Source organism: Oryctolagus cuniculus, chromosome 1 (assembly GCF_051225735.1).
Source record: "Oryctolagus cuniculus isolate XC-2025 breed Fujian yellow rabbit chromosome 1, ASM5122573v1, whole genome shotgun sequence".
In the NCBI taxonomy this organism is placed as follows: domain Eukaryota; kingdom Metazoa; phylum Chordata; class Mammalia; order Lagomorpha; family Leporidae; genus Oryctolagus; species Oryctolagus cuniculus.
The window spans coordinates 161,312,303-161,332,114 of record NC_142867.1 but is presented as its reverse complement, the minus strand read 5'-3'; the positions used below and the strand labels follow the sequence as shown (position 1 = coordinate 161,332,114).

The following is a 19,812-nucleotide window of genomic DNA, read 5'->3' as shown; positions in this document are numbered from 1 at the left end:
ATAGATGCCTGTCAGCAGTATCTGGGAGCTCTGTTTGCTGCCCTGCTGTTGGAATTATCTGTCTTTTTCATTTTAACCATTCTGGTGATACTTCATGGTGCTTTTTGTTTTTTAAATATTTATTTATGTATTTATTTGAAAGACAGAGTTAAGAGAGGCAGAGGCAGAGAGAGAGAGAGAGATCTTCTATCTGCTGGCTCACTCCCCAGATGGCTGCAACAGCTGAAGCTGGGCCGATCCAAAGCCAGGAACCAGGAGCTTCATTGAGTTCTCCTATGTGGGTGCAGGGGCCCAAGGACTTGGACCATCTGCTGCTGCTTTCCCAGGCCACAGCAGAGAGCTGGATCGGAAGTGGAGGAGCCAGGTCTTGGAATGGCGCCCACATGGGTTGCTGGCACCGCCAGTGGCAGCTTTACCCAATATGCTATAGTACTAGCCCCTCATGGTACTTTCTTAATTTGCCTTTTCCTGATGATGAACCAAGTTGCACTCTTTTTCATACATTCATTGGCCATTTGGATTTTTTTCTGAAGTATGTGTAAGTATTTTAAACGGTTTTCTAATGGGTGTTTTCTTACTGGCTTGTAGAGTTCTTTATGTATTCTGGATGAGGCTTTTTTCAGATAGATGTCATGCAAATATGAGGGGTCTTAAGAAAGTTCAAAATATGACAATTGCAAATTAGGAAAATGCTGCATGGATTTCAAAAGTTTTTGTACCAAAATAAACTTACCTTTTAGTTTCACTTTTCTTATTTTTTTAAATTTATTTTTATTTATTTGAAAGAGTTACACAGAGAGAGAAGGAGAGGCAGAGAGAGAGAGGTCTTCCATCCGCTGGTTCATTCCCCAGTTGGCTGCAAAGGTTGAAGCTTCGCCAATCCGAAGCTAGGAGCCAGGAGTTTCCTCCAGGTCTCCCATGCTGGCACAGGGACCCAAGGACTTGGGCCATCTTCTAACTGCTTTCCTAGGCCATAGCAGAGAGCTGGATCGGAAGTAGAGCGGCCAGGACTTGAATTAGCACCCACATGGGATGCCGGCACTGCAGGTGGTGGCTTTACTCACTATGCCACAGTGCCAGCCCCTCAATTTCACTTTTCCACAAACTTTCCGAAGTCCTCCCGTGTTTCCTCCACTTGGTGGCTTGCCCAGCATACCTTTTAATATCAAAAGCATTGAAGTGAAATGGACACTATGAGAAACAGTGACTTGATCAGCCCTTGTCCTGTTAATGAGCAACTTAATACTTTATCTCTTTTATTATTTCTTTTTGTGTTCTACTTAATACTTTTGGTTGAACTCTTTAATTAACACACGATTAAAAAAAAAAAAACACACGATTATTCTTAGGTGTTTAAATTTAACTGAAAAGTGATCCCTGTTAAATATAAGGGTGGGAATAAGAGAGGGAGGAGATGTACAGTTTGGGACATGCTCAATCGGACTTGCCCCAAATGGTAGAGTTAGAAACGTGCCAGGGGATTCCAGTTCAATCCCATCAGGGTGGCATGTACCAATGCCATCTCACTAGTCCAAGTGATCAGTTTCAGTTCACAATTGATCATAATGAAAGGGATCACATAAACAAGACTAGTGTCTGCTAATACTAACTGAAAGAATTAAAAAGGAGAGAATGATCCAACATGGGAAGTGGGATACACAGCAGACTCATAGAATGGCAGGTGTCCTAAACAGCACTCTGGCCTCAGAATCAGCCCTTAAGGCATTCGGATCTGGCTGAAGAGCCCATGAGAGTATTTTAGGCATGGAAAGCCAAGACACTCTGGCAAAAAAAAAACAAAAAAACAAAAAAAAAAAACACCTAATTGAAAGATCTCTGCGAGTGAAATCCCAGTGGAAAGAACAGGCCATCAAAGAAGGAGGTACCTTTCTCTGAAGGGAAGAGAGAACTTCCACTTTGACTATGACCTTGTCTAAATAAGATCGGAGTTGGCGAACTCAAAAGGCTTCCCATAGCCTTGGCAACTCATGACAAGAGCCTTGGGTGATTACTGACACCATAAACAAACGTGTCAGTTGTCAACAACAAGAGTCACTGTGCACTTACTCCTCATGTAGGATCTCTGTCCTTAATGTGTTATATAATGTAAATTAATGCTATAACTAGTACTCAAACAGTACTTAGCATTTTGTGTTTCTGTCCGGTGCAAACTGTTGAAATCTTTACTTAATATATACTAAATTGATCTTCTGTATATAAAGATAATTGAAAATGAATCTTGATGTGAATGGAATGGGAGAGGGAGCGGGAGATGGGAGGGTTGCAGGTGGGAGGGAAGTTATGAGGAGGAAAAAAAACCACTGTAATCCAAAAGCTATACTTATATTTATATATATATAAATATACTTTATATTTATTAAATAAAAGTTAAAAAAATAACAAAAGCAAGGGAAATGGCCTCTGTGTCCAGCTGAAGGTGGGTTGCATACGTAACAAAATATGAATAGACATAAATGCTCACATGAAACAGTAAACAAGGCATATTAAGTGAGACACACAGGTGCTTTATTTGTATATATACAAGCATGGAAAATTCTGGAAGGATACAGAAAAGTCTGATAAAAATAGTTGTCTGGGGACTGCCTGTTCACTTCTAACTGTAACCTCTTTTGTGCATTGTGTATGTCCGGTACCTCCTATCAGTCTTTGAGGTTTAAGCGGCTGTATAAACCTGATGTTACTCAAGTCCAGTGGTTTGGTGAAAGTCCATTTCTGTGGTTTCTCCCCCGCAGCTCTCTAGACGAGACCACGTATGAGCGGCTGGCAGAGGAGACGCTCGACTCGCTGGCTGAGTTTTTTGAAGATCTTGCAGACAAGCCCTATACGCTGAAGGACTATGACGTCTCCTTTGGGGTAACTGTGGGCTTATTTGTATTTTATTAATGTTTTTAGAAGTTGTTTTTATTTTAATTTCCCTGAATGGCACAGAGATGGAGAGATTTTCCATCTGCTGGTTTACGCCCCAGATGTCTGCAGTAGCCCAGGCTGGGCTAGTCCAAAGCCAAGAGGTCAGAGCTCAGTCAGTGTCCCACGTGAATGGCAGGAACTCAAGAACTTGAGTCGTCACCTGCTGCTTCCCAGGGTATGCGTCAGCAGGAACTGGGTCAGAGGAACCAGGACTCAAACCAGGCACTCACATATACAATTCGGGCATCCCCAGTGGCGACTTCACCCCTGCACCAAACGCCTGTCCCTCTTGGCTTCCTTTTATTTTTCTGGGGCAGGCTTTGCGGCACAGTGGCCCTACAGTAACCCCATGCATGTTGCTCAGCCTCTCTCGTTTCTGGTTGAAAATAGAGACTCTCGGGCTTCACCCGGGAGGGTCGGGGAGGGCTCTGGCTGGCAGTGGAGGCCTGGGAAGCATTGAACTAGACCATGAGTTCTAGTAAGGGTGAGATAACTGTGTGAGAGTCACTCCAACCCCATGGCCATGCCCCGCTCCTGCGAGATTCTGGTGTGGTGGGTTGGATGCATTTCTGAGAAATGTATTTTTGAAAAACTCTTGGAATTCTAATGTGTCTATCTGAGTCTCACTCCTAGACAGTTTGAGCTAATTGGTTTAGGGTGTGGCCTGGGCAGGGCACCAGGAGTTTTCAAGTTTCCCAGGAGATTCTAAACATGCAGCTTCCTGGCGTGAGAACTTATGACCTGGATAAGACCTTGGCCTCAGAAGCCTAACAAGTGTTGGTCTTTATTAAGTTGCCACCAGGTGGCAGACATGAGCAAGAAGCGGGCCTTGGATTTGTAATTATTATTTTATTTATATGAAAAGCTGAGCAGCAGAAAGGGAGAGAGAAAGGGAGAGGGTCTTCCATCTGCTGGTTCACTCCCCGCATGTTCACAGTAGCCAGAGCTGGGCCCAGCCCAAGCCAGAAGCCGGGAACTCCATCCTGGTGTCCTATGTGAGTGGTGGGAATCCGAATACTTGGGCCATCCTCTGCTGCTTTCCCAACTGCATTAGCAGTAAGCTGGGTCAGAAGCAGAGCAGCCAGGACTCGAGTCTGCATTCTGATGTGGGACGCCCGTTTCGCAGACTGCAGCTAACCTGCCAGCCGCAGTGCCAGCCCCCGGATTTAGAATCACTGCTTTGGCCTTAGAGCAGCTCTCTTATTACCAGTGGCAGAAAATCCCCCAGCACCCATCCACCCGCCGAGGTTAATCCTCTTGACACTAATGAATTAAGCCCGAGAAGTGTCAGGAAGGGTGTGTTTTGGATTAAGTCATGGAATTATGTAGAACAGTTAGCTGTCAGATGGACGAGGTGTCAGAGGGCGTTGGGCAGCCACAGCAGGAGCGCTGCAGAGAGAGGGGGCTCTGTGCGACGGAGCAGGCAGCAGAGTCTCCAACAAGGTGCCAGGCCTGGCCGTGAGGACAACAGGGACCTGGCAGTGAGAGATGGGAGCAGTGGGGCCAGAGAGGACTGCCTGCCTGCCTGCCTGCCTGCCTTCTGGGTGGATTCACTGAGCGTTGTCAGCAGCAGTGCTGGCACAGGGCTTTGCGTGCTCAGCGGACCACCCCCGAGGACCACGCTGCTCGGGAGTCCTTCCACGCCGGCCTGCCAGCGGCAGCAGCCATGCCCAGATGCGAGCTGGCACGGATTCCAGGCCTTCTCCCCCCAGCCCCCCAGCCAGGGGCTGTGGTACAGGGAAGCCAGGTCTCAGGCTCCACTCTGCCCACGCAGGCATTGATTCATAAGCCACAAGAACAGTCATGCGTCCTGTTCTTAGAGGATCTGTGGAGCTGCGGCTTCACCCCCAAGCTCTGCCAGCATGCCAGGATTCCAGCAGTGGCCACACTCTCTGCTCAGTGGCTGCCAAACCCAGCTTCCCGTGCATCTCTATGAAGAGCTTTGGGCCGCTGGGATTGGCCGGCTTCTGTAGCCTGTTCCTGTGCAGCCAAAGGGGCCTTAGGTGTCTCCACTCTCCAGGGGAAAGTTGTGGTATAGCAGGTTAAGCCACTGCGTGCGATTCCGGCATCCCTTAAATAAGCTGCTCCACTTCTGATCCAGCTCCCTGCTAATGGCCTAGGAAAGCAGCGGAAGATGGCCCAAGAGTTTGGGCCCCTGCCACTCACATGGGAGATGCATATGAAGCTCCTGACTTCTGCCTTCGGCCTGGCCCGGTGCTGGCCATTGCGGCCATTGGGTGAGTGTACCAGCGGAGACGAGTTCTGACTCTCTCTAACTCTGACTTTCAAATAAGTAAATCTTTTAAAAAAAAAAAAAAGGTTTATTTTATTTATTTGAAAGTCAGAGTTACTCAGAGAGGAGAGGCAAAGAAAGAGAGAGGTCTTCTATCCGATGGTTCACTCCCTAATTGGCTGCAATGGCAGAGCTGCGCTGATCCGAAGCCAGGAGCCAGGAGCTTCTTCCAGGTCTCCTACATGGGTGCAGGGGCCCAAGGATGTGGGCCATCCTCCACTGCTTTCCCAGGCCACAGCAGAGAGCTGGATCGGAAGAGGAGCAACTGGATCTCGAACCGGCACCCATACGGGATGCTGGCACTTCAGGCCAGGCTGTGCCACAGCACTGGCCCTGACAAATATCTTTTAAAAAATTTTAAGTGAATAGAACAGGCAGTCAACATCATGAAGAAAGAAGGGGTATTCCCCGGGCTGGGAAGGGGAAATTAGTATCTAATGGGTGTAGGGGATTAATGTTGCAGGATGAACAAGTTTGGGAGATGAATCACAAAATGTGACTGTGCCTCACACTGGTGCACTGCACACTTACACATGGTTAGTGTGGTAAACTTAATGTGACGTGATTTTCTCTGTAAGAAAATTTAAAAATAATTATAATAAGCCGGCTGCTGCTCCCCAAGACTGAATAGCTTGTGTATTGCCGGTTAATGAAATTGCGATCCAGAGAGAGAGTGCTTCGTGATATGGAAAGAATAGTGCCTTTGGACGCAAGCAGACCTGGATTAAGATCACTGTACGATTACTAAGGATTACTAAGGAATCTGTGATACTCTGAACCTCTGCGTTCCTCATCTGTAAAATGGGGGCGCTGATTCCTCCCTTCCTTGGTTATGGTAGGGTTGGGAAGTGTTTACACTATGTGGGCTGATGCCCAGTATAGACTGAATAGACACTAGCTAGTATCTTATTGGTGTCTTCATTTTCCTTGTATTGTCTGCACTGCCAGTGTCTCTACCATTTCTGTATTTTTTCTTTTAATTAAGAAGAACTGCCTAGTGATATCCCTGGGTCCCCTGTCCATCAGCTGTTGTCACCACCGTCTAGCATGGAGCAGCTCTCTCTGTTGGGAGCTGTGCTGTCAGAGTGGCTCAGGGGCCCTTGAAGGCATGGGGCACCAGGAGGTGCAGAGAAAGGCCAGCCTGGGCTGGCCGGGAACAGCCAAGCTCCCTCCTGAGGCTTAGCCTTGCCTTGGCCACCATTTCTTTCAGAGACCTCAGGAGTAAAGGGCTCCTTTGTTGAAAGAATGCTTTCAAATTTAAATGAGCAATTATTAGGCCAAGAAGGACCAATGGGTCTTTCAAAAATAATCTGAGGCTTTTTAGGAAAAAAAAAAACAGAGCCTTCGAGGAACTGGGAACCCTTGTTAGACGCATGGGAAGGGCCTGAAAATAGAGCCACCTGCAGTGGCCGTGGCTGCCTTCTCCCCAACAGAGCCGGAACTCCCGTTCTGCTGAATCCAGCGAAGTCCTGCCTTCCGTCCTGGGCGTTCCGCAGAGTGGATGGCTGCGTTTTAAATCTTCTACACTCTGGTTCACTCTCCAAATGGCTGCAACAGCTGGGGCTGGGCCAGGCTAACGCCAAGAGCCAGCATCTCCATCCTGGTCTCCCACCTGAGTGGCAGGGGCCCAGGCACTTGGGCCATTTTCTGTTGTTTTCCCAGGCACATTGGCAGGGAACTAAATTGGAAGTGGAACGGCCAGGACTCAAACCAGCGCTTGTATGGGGTGCCAGCATCTCGGGCAGCAGCTTAACCTGCTGTGCCACAACACCGGCCCCCTGCATCTTTACCGTCCGTCCTCTAGCGTGTTCTGTTTGGCCAGCAAGCCAGCAGTCACATGGCCAGCGTTCAGAACCGGGGAAGCTGCTTAACCCCCATGCTTCCCAGAAGACCAAAGCATTGCTGTGATTCATACTATCCTGCTTCTGGGAGCGCTGGCCTTTCTGTGGCACCTCCTACTTCTAATACTAACTTGACGACATTTCTTCCTAGTGCGTATTGTGTACCGTATACTGGGAGTGTGGAGCTGTAACAGAGGGTGAAGCTGTTCCGACAGAGCGCTGACTGTGTCTTGTTTTCTTCATGCTGTTCACCACCTGACCCACTAGAGTGGAGTCCTGACGATTCACCTGGGCGGCGATCTGGGGACCTACGTGATCAACAAGCAGACCCCAAACAAGCAGATCTGGCTGTCATCTCCATCCAGGTATGTTCAGAAGTGAAAGTCTGGGGCAGGCATTTGGGCAGTGGTTAAGACATTGCCTGGGCTCACCCTGGGAGCCAGCAGCTGATGGTCCAAGCACCTGCATCCCTGACACCGTTGTGGGAGACCTGGATTGAGTTCCAGGCTCAGCCAGGCCCGGCCCCAGCTGTTAGACATTTCTGGAGTGAATCAGTAGATGGAAGACAATGTCTGTCTACATCTCTCTGCCTTTCAAATAAAATGAAAATAGGTAAATAAATCATGTTGAAGTCAAACTCGGTGACCTTTTTGAGCTCATTTGCCATGTGACATTGTGAGCCATTGAAGAAGTGGCACCGTCTTGCGTCAGCGTCTGTGGACGTGAGTCTTTCCTGGTGTTTTGCAGCCTCTCTCCTTCTCAGTAGGCAAGTGGTCTCTAGTACGGCTCCTCCCTGCTGGGAATTTGGGCACTGTGAGCAGGCGCAGGGGTACCAGCTGAATCTGAAGGCATTGTCCTGCCTTTCAAAAAGCTGCTTCTGATTGGGCAGCCTTCAAACAGAATCCCCTTCGTCTGCAACGCAGGTTCCACTTTGACCTCTGGTTTGTTTTCTGCATCTCAGCTCGAGGTTGGTGGAATGGCCCCTGCAGACCTGGGTCGTGTGCTCCATGGAGGTGGGAGAGTGTTAGAAGCCAGGGCATCCAATCCCCTGCCTTTCTGTCCGTGTGTTTTCAGTCTGGAGGAGTAAAAGATGATATAGGGGAACTATCCCTGCTGGATCTCAGAGCCTGAGGACATGCAGTGAGAGCTCGTCCCTCTTCTCTGGCTGCTGTGGAAGTGGATTTAAGAAAGGGAAAGACAGCTGCACACAAAATGCTCTGAGAGGGCCTTCCTGGGTCATCCATGAGCACTTCCTGGGTCATCCATGAGTACTTCCTGGATCAGAGAATGCGTTGGCCAAATTGGGAAAGGACTGAATCGAACCAGCATGGACTTGTTTGAGCACCTCATGGTACTTGTGTTTTTAAAACATTATCATGTTACCCCACCCCTGATGTGGACATCATTTCTAGGTAGTTGATGTTGTATCGTCTCTCACACTGTGGTGGGTTGTGCCTCCTTCCCCCGAGTCTGGTCCAGTAAGTGTGACGTAACTCACTAAAACAACACCAGAAATCGCTGCATCTCTAGCAAGGCCCTTATTCACAGGCTGCACTGCAGGTGCAGGAGGTTGGAGGGTCTGAACCTGTGTTTGCCCAGGAGCTTGTTGTTGGTTCTCCAAGACAAGTCCTAGCCATGGCTTTGCCTATAACCTGGCCTTCATCTCCAGAGGGCCTGGTACAAGCAGTGGGTACATCAGCTCAAAGCCAGCTGTCACCTTTGGGGAGTGAGGGCTTGACCCCCTTCCGCCCAAGAGAGTTCCAGAGAGTTGGCTCCTTTTCTGGAGACTGAAAGCCCATGTCTTAATTGGATACACCCACAGCAACATGATCCTACCCAGCCTGTTTGTGAGTACATTGCACTGGATAAGGACTCGCTAGAGGGGCCAGCATTGTGGGTTAAGCTCCTGCCTGTGACACCGGCATGCCTTATGGGCACCGGTTCCAGTCCGGTCTGCTCCACTTCCCATCCAGTTCTCTGCTAATGTGCCTGGGAAAGCAGTGGAACATAGTCCAAGTACTTGGGCAGCTGCACCCACATGGAATACCCAAATGGAGTTCCAAGCTCATGGCTTCCACCTGGCCCAGCCCTGGCCATTGCAGCCATTTGGGGGAGTAAACTAGTGGGGTGAATATATCTGTATGTGTGTCTCCCCCTTTCTATCTGTAAATGCTTTTCTTTCTTTTTTTTATTTTTTTATTTTTATTTTTTTTTTTCGACAGGCAGAGTTAGGGAGAGAGAGACAGGGAGAAAGGTCTTCCTTTTTCCGTTGGGTGGCTGTTGCAGTTGGTGCACTGTGCCGATCCGAAGCCAAAGGGTGAAACAGCAATGGCCAACAGGTGCTTCCTCCTGGTCTCCCATGCGGGTGCAGGGCCCAAGGACCTGGGCCATCTTCCACTGCACTCCCAGGCCACAGCAGAGAGCTGGACTGGAAGAGGAGCAACCAGGACAGAATCCAGCACCCCGACCAGAGTGCCAGTGCCGCAGGCGGAGGATTAGCCTAGTGATCTGCGGTGCCGGCTCTGTAAATGCTTTTCAAATAAATGTTAACTAAAAAATGAACTTTCTAGAAATTCCAAGAACTTCTCTAATTCCAAGTACTAGAATGAATTCCAAGTAAAGTTATGAATTTACTTCTCTTTAAGTTTTTACAGTTAACTTGTTGTCTTTTTTTTTTTTTTTTTTTTTTTTTTTTTTTTTTTTGACAGGCAGAGTGGACAGTGAGAGAGAGACAGAGAGAAAGGTCTACTTTTGCCGTTGGTTCACCCTCCAATGGCCGCCGCGGCCGGTACGCTGCGGCCGGCACACCGCGCTGATCCGATGGCAGGAGCCAGGAGCCAGGTGCTTTTCCTGGTCTCCCATGGGGTGCAGGGCCCAAGCACCTGGGCCATCCTCCACTGCACTCCCTGGCCACAGCAGAGGGCTGGCCTGGAAGAGGGGCAACCGGGACAGAATCCGGCGCCCCGACCGGGACTAGAACCCGGTGTGCCAGCGCCGCAAGGCGGAGGATTAGCCTAGTGAGCCGCGGCGCCGGCCAACTTGTTGTCATTTTTATTTGAAAGCCAGAGAGACAGAGATCTTCCTTCCAGAATTTTCCATTCACTCTCAAAACCTTACAACATCCAGGGCTGGACCAGGCCACAGCCAGGAGCCTAGAACTCATTGCAGGTCTCCCATGTGGGTGGCAGGGACCCGAGCACGAGAGCCACCACTTGTTGCCACTCGGGGTGCACATCAGCAGGAAGCTGGACAGCCAGTGGAGGAGCTGGGACTCGATCCAGGCATTTCAGTATGGGATGCAGTGGTGTAGCCACCGCAACAAACGCCTGCCCCCAAGTGTACTTTTTTAAAAATGTGTGATTCCTGTGGGAGTTTAGGAGGAGAATCTTCCACACAGCCATTAACTGCTGCAGGTAAGATTTTCCTGCAAAGCAGAATGTTTTTCCTTCTCCGCTTTTCACATTGCTCTAAAACATCTTTCATAGGGCTGCGTTTCTGGTCCCCCCGCCACCCGGGACAACTTTTCAGGTCCTTTGGAATCAGTGTCCTTTCCTAGACACCCCGCCCACCCCAAGAAGGCTACAGGATGGGCTGATGGTTGGGTCTGGGGGCCCTGGGCTCAGGCAGCCGGTAGCTGGGTTGGGCAGACTGTACAGCAAGGAACATTGTCTGGGTGACCCTCCTTTTTATATGGCCTCGGGGATCTGTGCTTAGCTATTTGTGCACAGTTTTGTTTTGTTTTTACAATTTTACATTGTTCTTTCACATTTTGCCACATTCACTTCAAATGTAGATATATATACACAGACATACAGTATTTTCCTGAAACCATTGATGTCTCAGAGTGAGGGACTTGTGACCATGAGCATATCATGGGGAGAGAGTATATTATCATCTGCATCATATGATTCAGTGAAGCAGTATCTGTAACTAAACACCAATGGTATGGCATCTGCACAGTTTTTGTATTCTAATATATTAGCTTTGACACCTAAGAGAAGATGTGACGTTTATCTTTCTGGGTCTGGCTTTTTTCACGTAGGGCAATGACCTCCAATTCCATCCATTTTGTTGCAGATGTCAGGATGTCATTCTTTTTTATGGCTAATATTCTGTTGTATAAATATATCACATTTCCTTTGTCCAGGCGTGATGGACATCCAGGTTGGTTCCATATCATTACTGTTGTTAACTGAGCTGCTGTACATGGCAGAGCGTAGGTATCTGTTGCATACGCTGACTTCATTTCCTTTGGATGTGTTCCCAGGGGTGGATAGCTGAGTCTTCATGGTAGATCTATTTTTAGTTTTCTGAGGAAGCTGATTTCTGAAAAGGTTACATCAATTTGCATTCCCACCAACCTCTGCAGTATTTGTAATTTTTTTACTTTTGGATAATAGCCATTCCAGCTGGGGTGAGGTGATACCTTGTTGTGGTTCTTATTTGCATCTCCCTGGTGACTAGTGATCCTGAGCATCTTTTCATGGATCTGTTGGCCATTTCTATCCCACCCTTTGAAAAATGCTTGTTCATAGTCTTTGCCCATTTCTTAACTGGATTGTTTGTTCTGTTGTTGTGGAGTTTCATAAACTCCTTATATATTCTGGGTTAATAACGCTTTATCAGGAAGCCAGTGCTATGGCATAGTAGGTTAAGCCACAGCCTACAGTGCCAGCATCCCATATGGGCATTGGTTCAAGTCCTGACTGCTCCATTTCCTATCCAGCTCCCTGCTGGTGCGCCTGGGAGAGCAGCGGAGGATGGCCCGAGTTCCTGAGTCCCTGCACCTATGTGGGAGACCTGGAGGAAGCCCCTGGCTCCTGGCTTCGGCCTGGCACAGCCCTGGCCATTACAGCCATTTGGGGAGTGAACCATCGAATGGAACATCTCTCTGTATGTCCTTCTCTCTGTCAGTGGCTCTGTGTTTCACATAAATAAATAAATTTTTTTAAATCCTTTATCAGATGCATAGATTGTAAGTATTTTCTCTCATTTGTTGGTTGCCTCTTCACTTTGTTGATTGTTTCCTTTGCTGTGCAGAAGCTTCTTAGTTTGATATGATCCTGTTTGTCCATTTGTCTATTTTTACTTTTATTGCCTTGCTCTTAAGGTCTTACCCAAGAAGTCTTTGCTAATGTCTTGCAGCGCTTCCTCTGTGTTTTCCTCTAGTGGTTGATGGCTTCAGGTCTTAAGTTTAGATCTTGAATCCATTGTGAGCTGATTTTTGTGTAAGGTGTAGGTAGCAGTCTTGTTTCAAACTTCTGCATGTGGAAACTCAATTTTCCCAACACTATTTCTTTGTTTTTTTGGTTTTGTTTTTTCAGCTTTATTGATTTGAAAGAGTTACAGAGAGAAAGAGGTGAGACAGAGATTTGATTTTCCAACCACTGGTTCACACCCCCCAAATGACTGCAATGACCCTAACTGGGCCAGGCCCAAGCCATGAGCCAGGAGCTTCATCTGGGTCTCCCAAGTGGATGCAGGAGCCTAGGGACGCAGGCCATCCTCCACTGCTCTTCCAGGAACACCAGCAGGGAACAGGATTAGGAGTGGAGCAGCTAGGATTTGAACCAGTGCCCTTAGGGATGCCAGCACTGCAGACAGCAGTCTAACCTGCTGCACCACAGAACCAGCCCTCACCACTACTTCTTAAAGGACTAGCCTTTCTCCAGGGAGTGATTTTAGCTCATTTGTCAAAAATTAGTTGATTGTATATGTTTGGATTAATTCCTGGGGTTTCTCATCAGTTCTGTTGGTCCGCTTGTCTATTTTTGTGCCAGTACCAGGCAGCCATGATGATAACTGCCCTGTAAGGTGTCGTGAATCTGGAATCATGCTGCCCCCAGCTTTGCTTTGATTGTGCAGGATTGCTTGAGCTATTCAGGGTCTCTTGTGTTTCCATATGGGTTCAGGGTCATTTTTTCTAGATCTGAGAAGAATATCTTTGGCATTCTGATTTGGATTGCATTGAATCTGTCAATTGCTTTGGGTAGTATGGACATTTTTATGATATTAATTCTTCCAGTCCACGACCGTGAAAGATTTTTCTATTTTTGTGTGTGTGTGTGTCTTCTATTTCTTTCCTTAATGTTTTGTAATTTTCATTGTAGAGATCTTTCATATTCTTAAAATTTTTTAAAGAGTTATTTATTTATTTGAAAGGCAGGGTTACAGAGAGGCAGAGGCAGAAACACAGAGAGAGAGAGCAAGAGAGCGAGAGAGAGAGAGAGAGAGAGAGGTCTTCCATCTGTTGGTTCACTCACCAAATGTCCACAATGGCCAGAGCTGCCCTGATCTGGAGCCAGGAGCTTTTCCAGGTTTCCCACATGGGTGCTAGGGCCCAAGCATTTGGGCCATCTTCTACTGCCTTCCCAGGCCATAGCAGAGAGCAGGATCAGAAGTGGAACAGCCAGGACTTGAACTAGTGCCCATATGGGATTCTGGCACTGTAGACAGTGGCTTTACCCACTACACCACAGTGCCTGCCCCCTTGATTAAATTTATCCCGAAGTATTTAAATTCTTTTGTAGCTGTTGTGAATGGAATTGATCTTTCCAAGCTATGGCATTGTTTGTGTATACAGATGCTATTGATTTTTTAAAAGATATTTGTTTATTTATTTATTTATTTATTTAAGAGGTAGAACTATAGACAGTAAGAGGGAGAGACAGAGAGAAAGGTCTTCTGTCCGCTGGTTCACTCCCCAAATGGCTGCAATGGCCGAAGCTGTGCCGATTCAAAGCCAGGAGCCAGGAGCTTCTTCCAGGTCTCCCATGCAGGTACAGGGGCCCAAGTGCTTGGGCCATCTTTCACTGCTTTCCCAGACCACAGCAGAGAGCTGGATGGGAAGAGGAGCAGCCGGGACTAGAACCGGCACCCATATGGAATGCCAGCGCTGCAGGCAGAGGAGGATTAACTTACTGCACCACAGCACCAGCCCTGCTATTGATTTTTGTGTGTTAATTTTTATATCCTGCACCTTAGCCAAATTCTCCTATGAGTTCCAGTAGTCTCCTAGTAGAGTCTTTGGGTTCGCTGTAAATAGGATCATATCGTCTGCAAACAGGAATAATTTGACTTCTTCCCTTCCAATTTGTAATTCTTTGATTTCTTTTTGGATTTTTAAAATTTTTGTTTTTTATTTCAATTTTTGTTTATCTTGGAAGGTCTTTATTTAACCTTTATTTATGAATGAGTGCATCATGGGGGGACTGTATCTCTCCATTCTCTCCTGGCCTGTGTGGTGTCCCTTGAGAAATCAGCTGGGTAGGTGGTTGCCCAGGGCTGGGAGAGAAGGGATTGGGTCTAACTGCTTAATGGGTGCTGAGTCTCCTTTTACAGTAAGGCAGATGTTACGGAACTAGGGAGGGGTAGTGGTTACAAAAAATTGTGACAGCACTAAATGCCACTGAGTTGTTATTTACTTGTTTTATTTGTGAGGCAGAGAGAGAGAACTCCTATCCACTGGTTTACTTCTTGGATGTTTGTACTACTGCAGGGGAGAGGAGGCCAAAGCCAGGAGCTAGGAACTCAATCCAGGTCTTCTGTAAAGGTGGCAGGAACCCTACCACCTTACTGTCACCACCACCTCTTAGAGTAAGCGTTAATAGGAGGCTGGTGTCAGGGACCGGAGCTGGGGTGGAACTGAGGCACCATGGTCTGGGACACAGGTGTCCTAACCAGTGGCCTTTTTTCCTTAATGTTTGTTTTAACCCGATTGAAAGGAAGAACCGCAGAGGGAGGCAGACAGTGTGTGTCTTCCCTCTGCTGATTCACTCTCCAAATGACTGCAACAGCCACAGCTGGACCAGGCTGAAGCCCGGAGCACAGAACTTCACCCAGGTCTCCCATACGGGTGGCAGAGGCCCAAGCAGTTGAGCCATTATTCGCTGCCTCCCCAGACACATTATTAGCAGGAAGCTGGAGCAGAAGCGGAGAAGCCAATAGGGAAGGACACCCCAAGCAGCAGCTCAACGCACACTACAGCACCCACCCTGGAACTGGCGTCTTAACCGCGAGGCCCAACACTTGTCCCTGAACTGCTTGCTTTTAAATGGCTAATTCCATGTTACATGAATTCAGCAATTAATAATAGCATAGGCAAGGCCCAACTCATGTCAGAGTCACAGAAGTGGCCATAATGTGAGAACACTGCTCTCTCCCAGCAGGTGTCATATGTGAGGTAGGAAAGGGACGAGATCAGAACGTGATGTGTGGAAACTCATCAGCACAGGCAGGTGAGTTCAGGTGTTGAGAATCATTCTGTGGATTGCTCCAGAGGATAAAGTATGTGAGTCTTCCAAAAGCCCCTCAGTCGAGAAATGAAGCGTGCACGTCATTAAGTACCACTTTCTAGGGCTTCCCTCTGGCCCATTTCTCGGCGGCAGTGTCTTCAGAAGCCATGATTCTTCTCCAGCTCTGTCCTCGCAGACTTACTGGGTATCTGTTTTGTTTTCCAGTGGACCCAAGCGTTACGACTGGACTGGGAAAAACTGGGTGTACTCTCACGACGGCGTATCCCTCCACCAGCTGCTGGCCACAGAGCTGACGGAAGCCTTAAAAACCAAACTGGACTTGTCTTCCCTGGCCTATTCTGGAAAAGGCAGTTGATGCCCCGCCCAGTTGTAAAGACACGAAAAGCTGTCAGGCTGTGACCCCAGCATGCCTCTGCAGCTGAGCCTCTGGAGTTTGCAGCCCGCCTTGGAGGACAGGTGCACCGAGTGGCGTCAGGCCGAGGAGAGGCCGTGTCGCTTCCCACTCTGCCCCAGTCTCTGCAAAGGTTTTCCATCCAGTGTCTGACTTCTTCCCTCATGGGACAGGCTGTGTTTAACAGTGTCTTACCCATCCCTTAACACAAACACCTTACAAAAAGATGACAACAGGAAAAAATTCTGCGGAGGAATGAACGGGCTTCACTCTTCATTCTTTGAAGGATTTACTGCAAAAGCTACACAGAGAGCAGCTGGCTGACCTCACCACGCTCTCCTAGAGTGATATTCATTAAAAGTAGACTGGAAATGTGCCTACGCCTCTTTTTCTTTTTTATTCTTTTCATTGTAAGAAGCTCTTTAGAGCAAGCGATTCACAAACCAGGCAACGGCAGACTACAAGTAGCCAGGCTCCAGCCCCAGGCTCTTTCAAAACCCTTTGATATTAAAATGTCAAAAGCTACTCAAGAGGCAGGCACTGTGGCCCTGCAAGTTCAGCTGCCACTTGCAACCAGCCATGCCATATTGGAGTGCCATGTCCAGTCCTAGCTACTCTGCTTCCTTTTTTTTTCCCCCCCTAAGATGTATTTATTTACATGAAAGTCAGTTACAGAAAGGCACAGAGAGAGCGATCTTCCATCAGTTGGTTCACTCCCCAAATGGTCCCAACAGCTGAAGCTGGGCTGTCCTGAAGCCAGGAGCCAGGAGCTTCTTTCAGGTCTCCCACGTGGGTGCAGGGGCCCAAAGACTTGAACTATCTTCTGCTTCTTTCCCAGGAGCCTTAGCAGGGAGCTGGATCGGAAGTGGAGCAGCCAGTTCACGAACCAGCCCCATATGGGATGCTGGCTGTGGCTTCACCTGCTGCACCACAGTGCTAGCTCCCACTCTGCCTCTCATCCAGCTTCCTGATAATGCACTTGGGAAGGCAGAAGATAATGATGCTTCAAGTACTTGGTGTCCAGCCACCTGTGCTGGAGAACCAGATGGAGTCCCTGGCTCCTGGCTTTGGCCTAGCCCATTTGGTTGTGATGGGCATTTGGGAGGAAACCGACAGATGGAGGCCCTCCCTCCCTCCCTCCCTCTCTCTTTTTCTTTCTCTCTCTCTCTCTCACCACCTCTCTCCCCCTCTCCTTCCTCCTCCCTCTCCCCTCCTCCTCCCTCTCCCCTCCTCCCTGTCCCTCTCCCCTTCCCCCCCTCCACCCTCCCTCTCCTCCTCTCCCTCCCCCCCTCACTCTCCCTCTCTCTCATTCCCTCTCCCTCTCTCTGTAACTCTGCCTTCCAAATAAAACTTTTTAAAAAGGGCAGCTCAGAACTGCAGACCAGTCCCCATGTGTGGTTCTGACTGCTGCAGCGTTACAGCGTGGCTTGTCCTGGGTTGTCTAGAAGAGCTGGAGCTGTTTCTCCTGTGTGCACGTATGATGTACACAGGCTCACGTGGTGCAGAGACAACTGCTTTTGCTTCTGAGCCAAATCTAGGACCAGGGCTCCTTTTTTTTTTTTTTTTTTTTTGACAAGCAGAGTGGACAGTGAGAGAGACAGAGAGAAAGGTCTTCCTTTGCCGTTGGTTCACCCTCCAATGGCACCGCGCTGCCGATGGCAGGAGCCAGGTACTTCTGGTCTCCCATGGGGTGCAGGGCCCAAGCACTTGGGCCATCCTCCCCTGCACTCCCTGGCCACAGCAGAGAGCTGGCCTGGAAGAGGGCAACTGGGACAGAATCCGGCGCCCCGACCGGGACTAGAACCCGGTGTGCCGGCGCCGGTAGGGGGAGGATTAGCCTAGTGAGCCGCGGTGCCAGCCCCAGGGCTCCTTTTATCGGTAACACTGCAGCAGCTGATTGTGTACTGAGCCTTAAATTGAAATATTTCTGTAGGCAGTTTTCACAGACTCTCTGACACCTCTGTTTATCCATCCATTAAATGGGAGGGTAGAGTCTAAATACTTCCAACATTTACTGGTCCTGTTAGGCAGCCCAAAAGGCTAGCCTTAATTCCCACTGGGAAGATAAGAGAATGACAATAAAGAAAATCTTTTACTTTATCATAAGTATACTACTACCAGTATTGCTTTGTTGGAATTTCAGTTCAATTCATGTTAAAATGACAGCCATCCTTTCAGATGTCCTGACTGCGTCAGTTCTGTGCCCCTACACTGCCCCGTGTCCACTGTCCCCGTAACCAGCCTTCAGCAGAGTTCTGGAACATTAAGACCCACCCAGGGTTATGCTCATGTTCTGTTTTTTTCTTCCTGAAGGAAGATTTATTAGTGTGAATGTGCAGCTAAGGCTTTTGCAGCAGGTGAACCCAAAAGGCCTTCCATTATAGGAAAAAAAAAAAAAACCTGTTCACAATAGAACAGTACAAATAAAAGTTAAGTGGGTGTTTAAACATTTCCTTTCTTCGGGGACAGGATTATTTTTTAAGTGGTGGAAATTTTTAAGTGCGGAAGGTCAGTGCCAGTGAGACAGTAAATAAAGTCGTGTGTGTGTGTTTATGTCTTGTTTCTAGTGAAAGTTTCATTGCAATTCACTTTTTTTAAAGGATATTTATTTATTTGAAAGGCAGAGCAACAGAAAGAGAGATTCCATCCGCTGATTGACTCCCTAGATGCTCACAACAGCCAGGTCTGGGCAGGCCAAAGCCAGGAACTAGAAACTGCATCCGGGTCTCCCATGTGGGTGCAGGGACCCAGGTACTTGGGCCATCTTCCACTGCCTTCCCAGGCACAATAGCAGGGAGCTGGATCAGAAGTGGAGCAGCCGGGACTGGAACTGGCACTCTGATGGGGATGCTGACGTCACAGTGATGGCTTAACCTGCTGCTCCCCACCAGCCCCGTGATTCTCAGAATTGAGGGGAATGGTGCGCTTGCCAATCTGGACACAACGTGAACTTGAGAGCTGTGCAGTGAGGCTGCTGTGACATGAAATGGAAGTTAAGGGTCTGTGCTTTCGGGGGCTGCTAGTGGGCCTGCTCTTCAGGCCTCTTTGCTTTTACTATGCACAGAGTTCCATCTGGTTGAATTGTCTTGTTCCCAAGGCAGTGGGAGATCCCCATTCAAGGAAGAACAAGGATTTCACACCCATGAATAGCATCTGAGGAGGAAGCAAAGCCATTTTCCGGACAAGCAAACTGGAAGCCACAAAATGGGTTGGTGGTCCCCACCGCACCTCAGACCGCGAGGACGTCACCTTGTTATGGTGCGTTGTCCAGGTTCCCCACACAGGGTGTTTTCAGGACAAGGAGGCAGAGTGTTCAGGGTAACGTGTTAAAGGAGGTGATGAAATGCATCCTACAGGTTTAGAACAGTGTCCTCCGTTACGTGTAGCTTCTTGGGTGGATGGCACCTCGGTCACATAGAAGTGAAAGCCCGCCCCAGGTGTACCTGTCTCTGAAGTAGAGAAGTGCTGGGCTGTGCACAGGGGCTTCAGAAAGTTCACTAAGAACATGGAATCAAAAGGTGATGTGGAGAAGAACCTAAGTTGTGTTTTATTTTAGTCTTTTTTTAAAGATTTATTTATTTATTTGAAAGAGTTACAGAGAGGCAGAGGCAGAGAGAGAGATCTATCTGCTGGTTCAATCCCCAAATGGCCATCATGGCTGGAGCTGAGCCGACCAGGAGCCAGGAGATTCCTCCAGGTCTCCCACATGGGTGCAGGGGTCCAAGGATTTGGGCCATCTTCCACTGCTTTCCCAGGCCATAGCAGAGAGCTGGAATCGGAAGTGGAGCAGCCGGGACTCAAACCGGTGCCCATATGGGATGCCAGCACTGCAGGCAGTGGCCTTACCCACTCACTACACCACGGCACGAGCCCCTATTTTAGTCTTTACTATTTATCTAAGAGACAGAACATCAGAAAGGGAGAGAACTCAACTCTGTTGGTTCAGTCCTCAAATGCCCACAAGGGCTAGACCTGGGCTTGGGCCAAAGCTGGGGGCCAGGAACTCAATCCAGCACTGAATCCAGGTCTCCCGTGTGGGAGGCAGAAACCCGGTCACCCGGCCCATCACTGCTGCCTCCCGGGGTTACATTAGCAGGAAGCTGG

General features: G+C 48.5%; 1 protein-coding gene across 4 annotated transcripts in view; it reads left to right on the top strand.

Moving 5' to 3' along the window:
* The window catches only part of FXN (frataxin), a 29,238-nt gene extending 13,154 nt beyond the window's left edge, over positions 1 to 16,084 (top strand). For 2 of the 4 annotated variants that reach the window (XM_089337001.1, XM_089337007.1), the window contains exons 3-6: positions 2,754 to 2,874; positions 7,330 to 7,427; positions 11,789 to 11,955; positions 15,522 to 16,084. In XM_089337001.1, coding sequence (XP_089193127.1) covers positions 2,754 to 2,874; positions 7,330 to 7,427; positions 11,789 to 11,955; positions 15,522 to 15,610 — 475 coding nt within the window. In that variant the 3' untranslated portion in view covers positions 15,611 to 16,084. The remainder of the gene's footprint in view (positions 1 to 2,753; positions 2,875 to 7,329; positions 7,428 to 11,788; positions 11,956 to 15,521) is intronic. The other 2 variants (XM_008256231.5, XM_089337012.1) reach the window with 1 other exon arrangement.
* Positions 16,085 to 19,812: the final 3,728 nt, after the last annotated feature.